The sequence below is a fragment of the Ambystoma mexicanum genome, chromosome 8 (genome assembly GCF_040938575.1).
Source record: "Ambystoma mexicanum isolate Mex_15411 chromosome 8, UKY_AmexF1_1, whole genome shotgun sequence".
In the NCBI taxonomy this organism is placed as follows: Eukaryota; Metazoa; Chordata; class Amphibia; order Caudata; family Ambystomatidae; genus Ambystoma; species Ambystoma mexicanum.
This window is the reverse complement of record NC_090929.1, coordinates 839,425,625-839,439,592: the sequence shown is the minus strand read 5'-3', so window position 1 is coordinate 839,439,592 and position 13,968 is coordinate 839,425,625. Positions and strand designations below refer to the sequence as shown.

Sequence of the window (13,968 nt, the reverse complement as noted above, 5' to 3'; positions counted from 1 at the left end):
AGAGTTCGCAGCCACTCGCAAGAACAGACATGATAACCTGTTCGTGTATGGGGTTGCTGGTGGTACTCTCGTTCAGATTGGAATTGCCATTGTATTTCGGTGCTGGACTGCCCCTGGGCAGGACAAAGACTGATATGCAAATGGATATTTCCCATCTGTGAAAGGCACAGTGAGTAAAAGCAGTGGCTGCGAACTCTCAAGTGGTTAATAACCACTGAACAGGTTATCATGTCTGTTCTTGCGAGAGAGGGGCGCCCGCTACCTTTGTAAAATTATTTGTCAAGGAACCTGGGATTGGTAACCCTAGGTCTCCTGGGGGCAACCAGACGTGGTCTCCCTCTCACTGTGCTTAGAGAGGCATCAGCTTCACCTCACTGATGATCCCCAACAAGGGTGAAACACGTGTATGGGGTTGCTGGTGGTACTCTCGTTCAGATTGGAATTGCCATTGTATTTCGGTGCTGGACTGCCCCTGGGCAGGACAAAGACTGATATGCAAATGGATATTTCCCATCTGTGAAAGGCACAGTGAGTAAAAGCAGTGGCTGCGAACTCTCAAGTGGTTAATAACCACTGAACAGGTTATCATGTCTGTTCTTGCGAGAGAGGGGCGCCCGCTACCTTTGTAAAATTATTTGTCAAGGAACCTGGGATTGGTAACCCTAGGTCTCCTGGGGGCAACCAGACGTGGTCTCCCTCTCACTGTGCTTAGAGAGGCATCAGCTTCACCTCACTGATGATCCCCAACAAGGGTGAAACACGTGTATGGGGTTGCTGGTGGTACTCTCGTTCAGATTGGAATTGCCATTGTATTTCGGTGCTGGACTGCCCCTGGGCAGGACAAAGACTGATATGCAAATGGATATTTCCCATCTGTGAAAGGCACAGTGAGTAAAAGCAGTGGCTGCGAACTCTCAAGTGGTTAATAACCACTGAACAGGTTATCATGTCTGTTCTTGCGAGAGAGGGGCGCCCGCTACCTTTGTAAAATTATTTGTCAAGGAACCTGGGATTGGTAACCCTAGGTCTCCTGGGGGCAACCAGACGTGGTCTCCCTCTCACTGTGCTTAGAGAGGCATCAGCTTCACCTCACTGATGATCCCCAACAAGGGTGAAACACGTGTATGGGGTTGCTGGTGGTACTCTCGTTCAGATTGGAATTGCCATTGTATTTCGGTGCTGGACTGCCCCTGGGCAGGACAAAGACTGATATGCAAATGGATATTTCCCATCTGTGAAAGGCACAGTGAGTAAAAGCAGTGGCTGCGAACTCTCAAGTGGTTAATAACCACTGAACAGGTTATCATGTCTGTTCTTGCGAGAGAGGGGCGCCCGCTACCTTTGTAAAATTATTTGTCAAGGAACCTGGGATTGGTAACCCTAGGTCTCCTGGGGGCAACCAGACGTGGTCTCCCTCTCACTGTGCTTAGAGAGGCATCAGCTTTACCTCACTGATGATCCCCAACAAGGGTGAAACACGTGTATGGGGTTGCTGGTGGTACTCTCGTTCAGATTGGAATTGCCATTGTATTTCGGTGCTGGACTGCCCCTGGGCAGGACAAAGACTGATATGCAAATGGATATTTCCCATCTGTGAAAGGCACAGTGAGTAAAAGCAGTGGCTGCGAACTCTCAAGTGGTTAATAACCACTGAACAGGTTATCATGTCTGTTCTTGCGAGAGAGGGGCGCCCGCTACCTTTGTAAAATTATTTGTCAAGGAACCTGGGATTGGTAACCCTAGGTCTCCTGGGGGCAACCAGACGTGGTCTCCCTCTCACTGTGCTTAGAGAGGCATCAGCTTCACCTCACTGATGATCCCCAACAAGGGTGAAACACGTGTATGGGGTTGCTGGTGGTACTCTCGTTCAGATTGGAATTGCCATTGTATTTCGGTGCTGGACTGCCCCTGGGCAGGACAAAGACTGATATGCAAATGGATATTTCCCATCTGTGAAAGGCACAGTGAGTAAAAGCAGTGGCTGCGAACTCTCAAGTGGTTAATAACCACTGAACAGGTTATCATGTCTGTTCTTGCGAGAGAGGGGCGCCCGCTACCTTTGTAAAATTATTTGTCAAGGAACCTGGGATTGGTAACCCTAGGTCTCCTGGGGGCAACCAGACGTGGTCTCCCTCTCACTGTGCTTAGAGAGGCATCAGCTTCACCTCACTGATGATCCCCAACAAGGGTGAAACACGTGTATGGGGTTGCTGGTGGTACTCTCGTTCAGATTGGAATTGCCATTGTATTTCGGTGCTGGACTGCCCCTGGGCAGGACAAAGACTGATATGCAAATGGATATTTCCCATCTGTGAAAGGCACAGTGAGTAAAAGCAGTGGCTGCGAACTCTCAAGTGGTTAATAACCACTGAACAGGTTATCATGTCTGTTCTTGCGAGAGAGGGGCGCCCGCTACCTTTGTAAAACTATTTATTAAGGAACCTGGGATTGGTAACCCTAGGTCTCCTGGGGGCAACCAGACGTGGTCTCCCTCTCACTGTGCTTAGAGAGGCATCAGCTTCACCTCACTGATGATCCCCAACAAGGGTGAAACACGTGTATGGGGTTGCTGGTGGTACTCTCGTTCAGATTGGAATTGCCATTGTATTTCGGTGCTGGACTGCCCCTGGGCAGGACAAAGACTGATATGCAAATGGATATTTCCCATCTGTGAAAGGCACAGTGAGTAAAAGCAGTGGCTGCGAACTCTCAAGTGGTTAATAACCACTGAACAGGTTATCATGTCTGTTCTTGCGAGAGAGGGGCGCCCGCTACCTTTGTAAAATTATTTGTCAAGGAACCTGGGATTGGTAACCCTAGGTCTCCTGGGGGCAACCAGACGTGGTCTCCCTCTCACTGTGCTTAGAGAGGCATCAGCTTCACCTCACTGATGATCCCCAACAAGGGTGAAACACGTGTATGGGGTTGCTGGTGGTACTCTCGTTCAGATTGGAATTGCCATTGTATTTCGGTGCTGGACTGCCCCTGGGCAGGACAAAGACTGATATGCAAATGGATATTTCCCATCTGTGAAAGGCACAGTGAGTAAAAGCAGTGGCTGCGAACTCTCAAGTGGTTAATAACCACTGAACAGGTTATCATGTCTGTTCTTGCGAGAGAGGGGCGCCCGCTACCTTTGTAAAATTATTTGTCAAGGAACCTGGGATTGGTAACCCTAGGTCTCCTGGGGGCAACCAGACGTGGTCTCCCTCTCACTGTGCTTAGAGAGGCATCAGCTTCACCTCACTGATGATCCCCAACAAGGGTGAAACACGTGTATGGGGTTGCTGGTGGTACTCTCGTTCAGATTGGAATTGCCATTGTATTTCGGTGCTGGACTGCCCCTGGGCAGGACAAAGACTGATATGCAAATGGATATTTCCCATCTGTGAAAGGCACAGTGAGTAAAAGCAGTGGCTGCGAACTCTCAAGTGGTTAATAACCACTGAACAGGTTATCATGTCTGTTCTTGCGAGAGAGGGGCGCCCGCTACCTTTGTAAAATTATTTGTCAAGGAACCTGGGATTGGTAACCCTAGGTCTCCTGGGGGCAACCAGACGTGGTCTCCCTCTCACTGTGCTTAGAGAGGCATCAGCTTCACCTCACTGATGATCCCCAACAAGGGTGAAACACGTGTATGGGGTTGCTGGTGGTACTCTCGTTCAGATTGGAATTGCCATTGTATTTCGGTGCTGGACTGCCCCTGGGCAGGACAAAGACTGATATGCAAATGGATATTTCCCATCTGTGAAAGGCACAGTGAGTAAAAGCAGTGGCTGCGAACTCTCAAGTGGTTAATAACCACTGAACAGGTTATCATGTCTGTTCTTGCGAGAGAGGGGCGCCCGCTACCTTTGTAAAATTATTATTGTTAAGTTGCACTACTAAAAACCTATGAAATTCAATGAAAAAACTTTGTTAAAGGGACGTTATGGTTAAGTGGCGCTACTAAAAACCTATGAAATTCAGTGAAAAAACTTTGTCAAAGGGACGTTATGGTTCCAAGTAAAACCAAAAAACCCTTGAAATTCGCCAGTTATGGTAAGCTAAGCAACCATAACTCACGCCACCACCGTGCACTGCTAAGACTAACACCCAGGACATCAAAGATGACATCACAAATGTCATTGATGACATCACTGATGACATCACATGTCTGGCTCACTCTTTTTTCTTTTGCTGACATATCTAGGCCACATGGTTTTCTTCAGTAACAGTCATAAACTAAAAATGTTATTTTATTTGTAGACGTATCCTTCAAGTAGGTTCTTACAGTAATTCCCTTAGAGTCCAGTCACATCAAATGAAACATATACATACGGGAAGACACAAGCTTGGAAGACAGCAATCCTTTTTGTGCATAAAGATAATCAATAGATGTATGAGCACTTTCTGATAGTTCTGTTTTTTTTTTATGGCTGTACCTTCCCTGTATATGGTCATATTTGTATACATTGTACTCACACTACTTTTCTTAGGGTCCAATCACATCAAGTGATACATATACCTAGGGTAAATAGCAGCTTTGAAACAGAGCAATCATTTATTTGCATGAAAATAATCAGTTAAATTATGAATTGTTTCTGCTACTACTTGTGCTTTTTTGCTAACTTCACTTTCCCTGTATATATCCATATTGGTATGTGTTCTTGTGTCTTTGTGTTTTGTCTATAGTAATGCAATTATTTAATACATGTGTTTTATTAGCTACTTATTACATATTTCACAGTACACAAAAATCTATTAAGAAAACAATTATCATTTTATTATTCAACATATTAACATTACGAATATTATACCTTCATCTTGTACGCTGCACACAATGTTATGTTTCTGTATGAGTAGCTTAGTATACTAGATAGAACCCCATAATAGAATGCTATTTATATCAATGCATCGTTCCATGCACTAATTAGGGTATGATATTTATCGCAATGATCCTTGACACTTGTTTCGCAACATTATAATAAGAATCTCTTGTACACATATTTCATGAAAAGTACATACACATGTGATGTCATCAGTGATGTCATCAATGACATTTGTGATGTCATCTTTGATGTCCTGGGTGTTAGTCTTAGCAGTGCACGGTGGTGGCGCGAGTTATGGTTGCTTAGCTTACCATAACTGGCGAATTTCAAGAGTTTTTTCGGTTTTACTTGGAACCATAACGTCCCTTTGACAAAGTTTTTTCACTGAATTTCATAGGTTTTTAGTAGCGTAACTTAACCATAACGTCCCTTTAACAAAGTTTTTTCACTGAATAAATATATATATATATATATATATATATATATATATATATATATATACTACAGAGACATTGTCAGTGTTCTCCTGGAAATCAGAGGTCCAAAGAGAGTCTGAGACAGAGAAAACCCTGGGCGCACACTTAGGGATGAAGGGCTTGATCTCGCTGATTAAAGCAATTATAGGTGGAACAGGGGGGCTCCGGGCCAAATGGGAAAGACATAGATGATAGGCTGTGGCACAAGATGTGTGGCAGAGCATTTAAGACATTGATTCCATGCCACTATAAGCTCCACAACATTAAATTGCTCCACAGAAGGCAATATGATGCGGTCCATTTTTCCAGGATGTTTGCGGTGGTCAGTCCATATTTTGGGCACAATTGTGGAGAGCAGGCAATGTACTGGCACATGTGGTGGTCATGCAACAGAGTGCATGTTTACTGGATGGAGGTGCTGGGATGGATAAAGGAGGTGGAAGGGATATCACTGCCTCTTGACCCCAAGCTAGTGCCATTTGGTCTTGAGGACACCAATGAGCAGTTGAGGGGCTAAAGCACATGGCACATTTCCTATTGTTGACAGCTAGAGCATGCCTGGCAACTCAATAGAAAAGAGAACGGCTGCCTGGAATCGTGGAGTTGTCGTCCAAGGCTAAAGATATATATTTGATGGAAAGGATTGTGGAGGGAGCACAGACATGGAAATAGGTTGGTTGGGGTTTTGCAATAAGTGTATGGGGTTACGAGGAGCTCTCTTGGGTGAAGGATGGGTTGGACTGTGGAGCCCGGATGTGAAAGGAGGTAGCTGCTAGCTCTGTCCCCTTTGTTGATATCCCCAGAATCAAGGGGTATCCTGCTATAGGTGATGGCTCTTAGCCACATGGACATTTTGCTGGACTTGTATCTTCCACACTGCAGGCTTCCAGTTGTGAGTTGTTTGAGAGGTTGCCGCAGGGAGGGCGGGAATGGTGTGCCAGTAGAACACAAAGGAAGATATTATTGCATCTACAAGTGCTGGAGAAGACGTTGTTTTGTTTCTTCCTAGCTGTGTTTAAAATCAATAAAACTGAAATAAAACAAAAATTCTTCACCTTGAACATTGAGGATCCTATTTTTCAATAAGGTGATCCTTCGAAAATTGCTCCCATCATCGTTCTAGTGTATTAAAATAATTTCCCCCTCAAAGCTATCAGAGGACGCCATGTTGGGTTATGGCCTTTCCTTGCTTCCTCACAGAGACTTGTCCCATTTTAGACCTGAGCTTGAGTGTGGGCATGGGAACGCAAGAGACTAGAGCTGCATGACTTGTCTATGTTATCAAACCTTGCAAGATTATGTTGCTAAAGTGGCTACGACTGTGAACAACGTTAGCCTCTTAAGGTGAACATTGTTCACCCCTACTCTATGCAGATAGATCTAAAAATGTTTCTAAAAAATGTGTGCATTTTCATACTCCTTTTCTTTTTTATGCATACTGTACTGCAGCCTGAAAGTCGTATACATCCTTCATTTACTGAGAATTGCTGAAACTCCGAGCTAGGTCCCACCCTTTACTTTACAAAAACGATCTGACTTTTTCCTTACATGTTTGAGTATCCCTCGAGAGATCTGTCTGGGACTAACAAGATGTTACTGCTAGCACGCCAGTGCTACTTCTAACATGTGTAGAGGATGAGGAAACGCTGGCTCCAACCATGATATCTCATTGCCGCTCTACCAGCAAAGAAAACATTTCTTGAGTGAGACACACAGGTCCAAGACCATGATGGTGTTACTGTCTTTCCGCTATGGCATTGATGACTCCAATATGCACCACTTTCCACCGTTAATTTCATATTAAATTCATAGAATTAAACCTCTGCTTTCAAAGTACAGCAAACTCTCTCTCATCCGGCACCCTTGGGAATGTAGCTTGCTGTTTAACAACATTCCTGTATTTCGAATGGTAGAGAAAGAGAGAGTGCAAAAAGGGCTAAATATTCGAATGCAAAGCATTTTGGACTTCACAAGCAAGTTTCCATTTACAATCCTCTTTTGTACACACTTTTAAACTTTATTTTCCAGCATTTTATCATCCCAATGCGACTATTAATTGGCATGGCAGATGCGGTTTACTAGAGCATTTCTGGATACAACAAGATGTTTCCTGTACAATATTCTGGTCTCCACATCACACCTTTCATTTACTGTCTCAGGTTCTTCTCATCTCCATCTACACTCTTGTAGGCGTCTTCATTAAAGGCAAATTGTACCATCTCAAAATAAGCCCTTTGAAGAAAGCAGAAGCCAACAGACACCAGCGGTAAATAGCTTTCTGGGTAGGAGTTTCTCCACTAAGGGAGCCATCTAAATCAATGTCTATCGTTACGTTTCAAGGAGGAATTGGCAAAGTGCAGTAGCAAGGTAAATGTGGGATTGTGCTGATAAGAACGTAGTAGCTGCGAGGGTCCTTGAGCTAGCCCATGTCTAGGGGTTTTGAACATATTTTTGTAATGAGTGATGATCTAGAAAATGGGTGCAGCTATGAGTTTTACTTGATTGTGTCTCTGTTTTAGGGTACATTTGGGAGAGCGCCTGCTGTGCCCTCAGGAAAACCAGAAGATGACCGCTACCTCCGTGCAGCAATCCAGGAATATGACAACATTGCTAAACTGGGTCAGATTATGAGGGAAGGTCCCATCAAGGTGAGTAATTGGCTCATTCCCTTTTGTCGCTGAATGAAAACAGCAGCACAGTGGCCTCAACCTCAGAATAGATCTTTATTTGCTACCTGCAAAATGTCTGCTTTCCCACCTGAATTAGTATCCACATATTGCTGTTCCTATATATAGGCATCACATGTGTAAAGTCAGAGTGGTGTGTGGTCTCCTTCCAGTTCTGATAAGGCACATGTACATATCACACCAGCAATGACTGCACATCGCACCACAGCTGGCAGTGTCTTTAGAGAACCCCACACATCTATACTGAACACCCCTCAAGTGCCCCCAAGATGACCCATTTCAAAACAGTAGTGTGACACTGTTTCGGTGTCGGGAAGCATATGTAAATGTACCTGATAAAATAATTGCCAAATATCTTATCAGGTTCAGATACAGAAGTAATCCTCTGACTTCCTATTGCTTTCTCTAGTGGCATGTGGAACAAATGCGTTGTAACGAATTCCAAAGTATTGGTAGTGTTATAGTATGAGAGGCCCCTCAGCAGTACAAACAACTGAGCATCACCTCTTCATCCAGGCAGATTTCACCTCCAAGGAACGAAGACCCCCAAGTCCAAATGTATAACAACAAGCTTCTTAACTCTTGCCAGAGAAGACGTATCCAACTGCTTATATTCACAAACCCATGTATCATCAATACTTCTAACCCATACTAGACACTCTTGTTAACGTGCACAAAGTCTTAAGGTAATAACTGTGTATAGTGGTCCCATTCGTTATGGAAAGGCTTCCTAGGAATGACTTTAGCCTACACCATAAAACCTGCATGTTTGGAAATCATTCAGCCAAACAATTCATATGACTAGTTGGGAATGGTATTTAGTGTTAGTGTACAAGCTTCTTTCTAGAAATCAGTGTCCTGAGATATTCCTCTAGGATATCTTGTGAGAACATGGGACTGTAAGTCAACTCAGCCACTGTCAGAACAGTAGACCAAGCTTCATGGGAACCCAGAGTCACCTGGAAAAGTTATCCCAGGAACTATTTCTCCAAGAACATCATGCATTTGAATGAAGCGCCATTAGAGTGCTGCAGGGCGGGGTTAACACTTCAATTTTGGATGTAGATCTGAGATTCACAGTAGTGGATGAAAAACATTATGAGATGATGCTTAACAATGAACGCCTTCCTGCACCCCCATGTATCAGGGCTCCCTGTTGAAAGTGGTGTTGGACGATTATATGAGGCTGAAAAAACTAGTAGCCCAGCGGATGGTGCATAAAGCCACCACAAGCACGGGGGACCAATCCTCAATTACAGAGGTATCATGTGTGCACAGTTTGCAGTATTGTGTAAATTATTTGCATGGAGTTTTTTTGCAACATGCCAAGCAGATGGGCCAGCAAAACCATATACATTTTTACTTTTGTGAATTGAGCATGTGCCTGCAATGGCCGTTTGGTTATAGAAGGTTGTTTTGAGTGTGTGTTACTGGCGTGGAGAGAACATATGTGTGATGTGGTAATACATTATTCTGACATATTGCATGTGGTTTGACAATGCAGTGGGATTGATGTATAATGTTGAACTTGTATTCTTACTATTCACACTAAACTAATTAAAACGCGCTGAACAGCCCTTCACAAGGCACAGTATTGTGGATTAATAATGGGCATTTATGCCGAGCCAGGCCCATCCCATGAGCTTACAATGATTTTTTTTTTTAATCAAGCCAACCTTGTCACAGAATATCTGTGCCTTTTTTAATGATCGTGATTAGGAGGCTTATTATTAGTGGTGGGTGGTAGTAGTAACAGTAGTGGCCTGCGTGGCTTCCTTTAACCTTGCCAATCACACAATGCACATTGGAGTTTTCCACAATTTCTACATATGAAATAACAGCGGTTATAGAGAAATACATAGTTCTTGAATGGAGGATATGATTGTGGTTTAAATCATTATGGATTTGGTATTAGAATATCTTAGGAGATGCTACACAAGCGGCCTAGTTTTAGCTTGTGTTAGACAAGTATTCACTTTACATCAGAAAGGTCCATGGGAGTGTAGAGATCAGAGGGCAAGGAGTTAAAAATGGTAGTCATTGCCATATAAAGATCAGGTCAGATTGTGGGTAGCAGCGGCCCGTATGCAATCGATTGGCTTCATTCTGGAAGTCCATGTGACTCTGTATATGTGGAAAGTCTCTGCTGTGTTTTCGGATTGTTAGAGGTAGATTTCCTTCTGGCAACAGCATGCTTTTCTGAAGAGAACTAAGGCTTCAGGACTGGAATAGGTGGAGTGTAATCTGGATGGAGATTATGTGGTAAAGGGAGGCAGTAGAAATAGCAAGTGGTGTTACTGTACATAAAGTGACCTTGAGCAGTACCACACTGGATTGATTTAGTTAGGCTGAATAGCAAAGTCCCAGATGCTAGCCTGGAGAGCATTATGGCATAGACACGTTTTCTATATGTCCCTCTGGGATAAATGACACGCTAAGAAATGTTGAATTGGTAATGTGAGAGCACAGACAACCAACATGATTTGAGTGTGACACACAACAATGTTCTATAGCAGCTTGGAAATTAGGTTATGCTTTTACAAAACGTGAAAAGAGCAACATCATTATAAGCAAATCACAGTTTTTTTGGATGATCATTAGAAATGTTGTCTTTTGCGAGTTGAGTGTTGAACACTGTGCTTCTGTCTATCCAATAACAGTGAGCAGCTAGGACCTTGGATTGCTTATGTGGTCTACCCTTCTGGGTATACTGTGGTATTATTTGTCTACTGATTTACAGCAACGTTCACCCCATTCAGTACTTCCTCCAGAGACTCCATGTGTAATTGAATGGAATTATGCCCTTTGAAGTCCAAATGGCATAGTTTGGTCACGTTTGCTTTAAGTCATTTAAACACATAAATTTCACTTTGTTAGAAACAATTAAAATAATTTTAGCTCCTTCCCTCCCACCACAACTACAGTCCTATTATGGATATTAAGGGGGCAGAACTGTTTTGTGGTTGATCATCTTAATTGTGAAGAGGGGGCTAAGAATGCTAGGAGTTATAGGTGAAATTGTAGGGCGGGTGTCCATAAAAAGCAGTGTTTGATTTGATGAACTGAGTGCAAAAGTCAAATTGCTAGTGAGCTTGCAGCGTTTCACAATATATACGTTTGTGGTCCTGTGTGTCTATCCATGTGGATGCACACATCAAAGAATATCTCCTTGAGGTTCACCTAAGTAATCCCCAATGAGAGGTGAACAGAGGCTTTGCTGGGGGGGGGGGGTGTTCGGCCTGGGGGGCTATAGCCCCAGGTCTTTTGGTTGGAGCCCCGGATAGAAGCTCAGAGGCTACAAGCAAAAGGCTAGCTAGCCCCGATTCCAGACAGTCCCGACATTAGCATAGCCCCAGATCTTTTCTGGACCTTGCAACACCCGTGGAGGTGAAGCTACATTTCTGGCACGGCAGTTGCTCCCATCAGATCCTGATGCATTAAGTCACTCTTTTAATAAAGTGAATCAACTCTCCCTTAAGTGAAACATCTTGAAAGTAATGTTCGACAGTTTTTCCTCTCCAAATACCCATAAATTGGTCCATAGATTGCATGCTCTGTACTTTGTTTATTTTACAGAAGGAACTTCGAATACATGTTGCACAAACAGTGAGCGAGTCAGCAAGACTCATGGGGTTGCAAGTTTTGTCTGAATGCTGCAACTTTGTAGCTTCAGCAGTAATGGGCAAGCAGTTGCACAAACACTTGGAAAAATAAACAGTACATAAAGTAATGGGATGATCAAAGGAACCCAGGCCAGGGGGGACTGGCGAATATCATGTTACGGGTGCACAACATTTTTGGTCTCTCCTTTTATAGAATGTTGTTGAAAAACGCAGCAAATTTGCTTGAGCTTCCAAGTCAATTTGAGAGAATCCTTTTTAATTCCTATTTTTAAGACGGGGAGCCAAGAGGATCCCAGAAATGAGTGCCTGACAGCTATCTTAGACATGTCAGAAAGATCTTTTCCACTTCTGCTCAACAATTTAAAACCCGGGACATGGGATTCTTCATTCTGAGCAGATCAGCTTTCGACCACTTACGTCTATTATTCAGTGTTTTCTTCTTATCAGCGATGGATATGAAAGTAATAAAACCAGGTAATCTGTCACGGATGCCACTCTGTTAAGAGTGGCACAGGACACCCAGGAAGGGTTTGGGTGGTTGTGCCGAAGTAAGGTGGACAGATAAGTACACACACAGCTGAAAGTAAAGAGAACGATGAGTAGGCAAGTGTAGCAAGGATATAAGGTACAACAGAATGGATTCCCTCTAGGGGTGTATGCAGATGTAGGAAAAGAGTATTCCACGGACCTTAGGAAAAAACTCTAGCCTTCTGCACAGTTTGCTATAATAGAGGCCCACGCTGTTTGCTCATGGCTTGGAAAAACAGCTATAGGTGTCTAATGCAGAAACGAGACAAGGGAAGGGGCAGAGGTTGCCTGACGGAAACCAACAGACAAGCTCTGTACAAAGGGGTCTACAAACAGTACAAGAGAAGACACTAACAGACAAATCCAGGGAATAGGAAGTCGATAGCAAACTAGCAGAAGGAAATGAAGGGAAAGCCGTATAACAGGATTAGATAGGGATAAGAACAAAGGGTTGAAAACAAAGAAGAAAGCAAGGGAGCAGCAGTCAGGAAACGGGGACTGCAATAACTGAAAGTAAATAAAGTAGGTGAACTGTTGTGTATAGCAGAGGACGGTAGGGTACAAGGTAGAAAGCTCAGAGGAGCAGGAAAGCAATGAGCAAGCCCAAAGGAGTAGGGCTGTAAGGAAGGGAGCCCAGAGGGAAAGGGCTTAGGGCAGCGGAGTGAAGCATGCTGCACGGCAAGGAGCACAGAAGGGCCGGGCAGGAAGGAGTGAGCCCAGAGGAGCAGGGCCGCTGACTGTAGAAGGCTGCAGAGGACTGTAGAAGGCTGCTAGCCTGGAAGCCCAGCGGACGAAGACTGAAGGTTGAAGGCAGCGGAGCGTGATCGGCTGCAAGGCAGGAGCCTGGAAGGCAAGGGCGGAAGGCAGCAGCTGAGCGTGATCGGCTGCAAGTCAGGAGCCTGGAAGGCAAGGGCGGAAAGTAGCAGCGGAGCGTGATCAGCTGCAAGGCAGGAGCCTGGAAGGCAAGGGCGGAAGGTAGCAGCAGAGCGTGATAGGCTGCAAGGCAGGAGTCCGGAAGGCAAGGGCGGAAGGTAGCAGCGGAGCGTGATCGGCTGCAAGGCAGGAGCCCGGAAGGGCAAAGGCGGAGGTTGGAAAGCAGCAGAGCGTGATCGGCTGCTATGCAGAGAGCCCGGCAGGGTACTGAATCCAAAGCAGGAGTAAGGAGGAACCGCATACAAAGATCCATAGCTCGAAGCAAAAAGGTGCTGGAAGAACTCTTAATGCAAGAGACTGAGCTCCTGCAGGCAGCAGCTTTTATACCGCCCTGCCCAGCACAAAGGCAGGCTAATTGGTCGCACCTGGATCAGCACACCTGTATACAATCTGCCTCCTCCCTCTCTGTTCCTGAGCTGGTGGGAGCAGAGCTGATCTCTAGGGCTTCTGGGGATTATAGTTCGGATGATGACAAATAGGAATAGCCAGGAATAGATGGTTATAGCCAAGTGCATTGTGGTAAGTGAAGTTTGTTGGAAAAAATAGAAAAGCACCACAGTCTCGCTAATGGGGAATAAGGTCCATATTGATCGCCAATGTATGCGCCCATGGCGCAGGCATGACATAATCTGCCTTTCTAAGCAGGGTTTTTAGACTTTAGAGCAGCATTCGGCTGCATTGATAAGCAATTGCTATGGCTAAAACAGAGAAACTGGGGATTGATCCCTTTCTTTTAAAACTTCCCACATCGACTAGCGTAAAGATTTCCACCCAAGGTTCATGTATTAACCCAATTAGCGCCTACCACAGCCTAAATTAATTGTGTCCATTATATATATCTAAGACATGGGAAAAGCCTTGAGATGAATAGATAACTTAGGTGGGTCCAGAATATAGCATATGTGGCTCA

The 13,968-nt window shown here is 44.5% G+C and overlaps 1 protein-coding gene across 3 annotated transcripts in view; it reads left to right on the top strand.

Moving 5' to 3' along the window:
* CDH23 (cadherin related 23) overlaps positions 1 to 13,968 on the top strand; it is a 3,939,560-nt gene that overhangs the window by 3,921,546 nt on the left and 4,046 nt on the right. For 2 of the 3 annotated variants that reach the window (XM_069610725.1, XM_069610724.1), the window contains one exon: positions 7,807 to 7,935. In XM_069610725.1, coding sequence (XP_069466826.1) covers positions 7,807 to 7,935 — 129 coding nt within the window. Of the gene's footprint in view, positions 1 to 7,806; positions 7,936 to 9,121; positions 9,236 to 13,968 lie in introns of all 3 variants that reach the window. The other variant, XM_069610726.1, reaches the window with a different exon arrangement.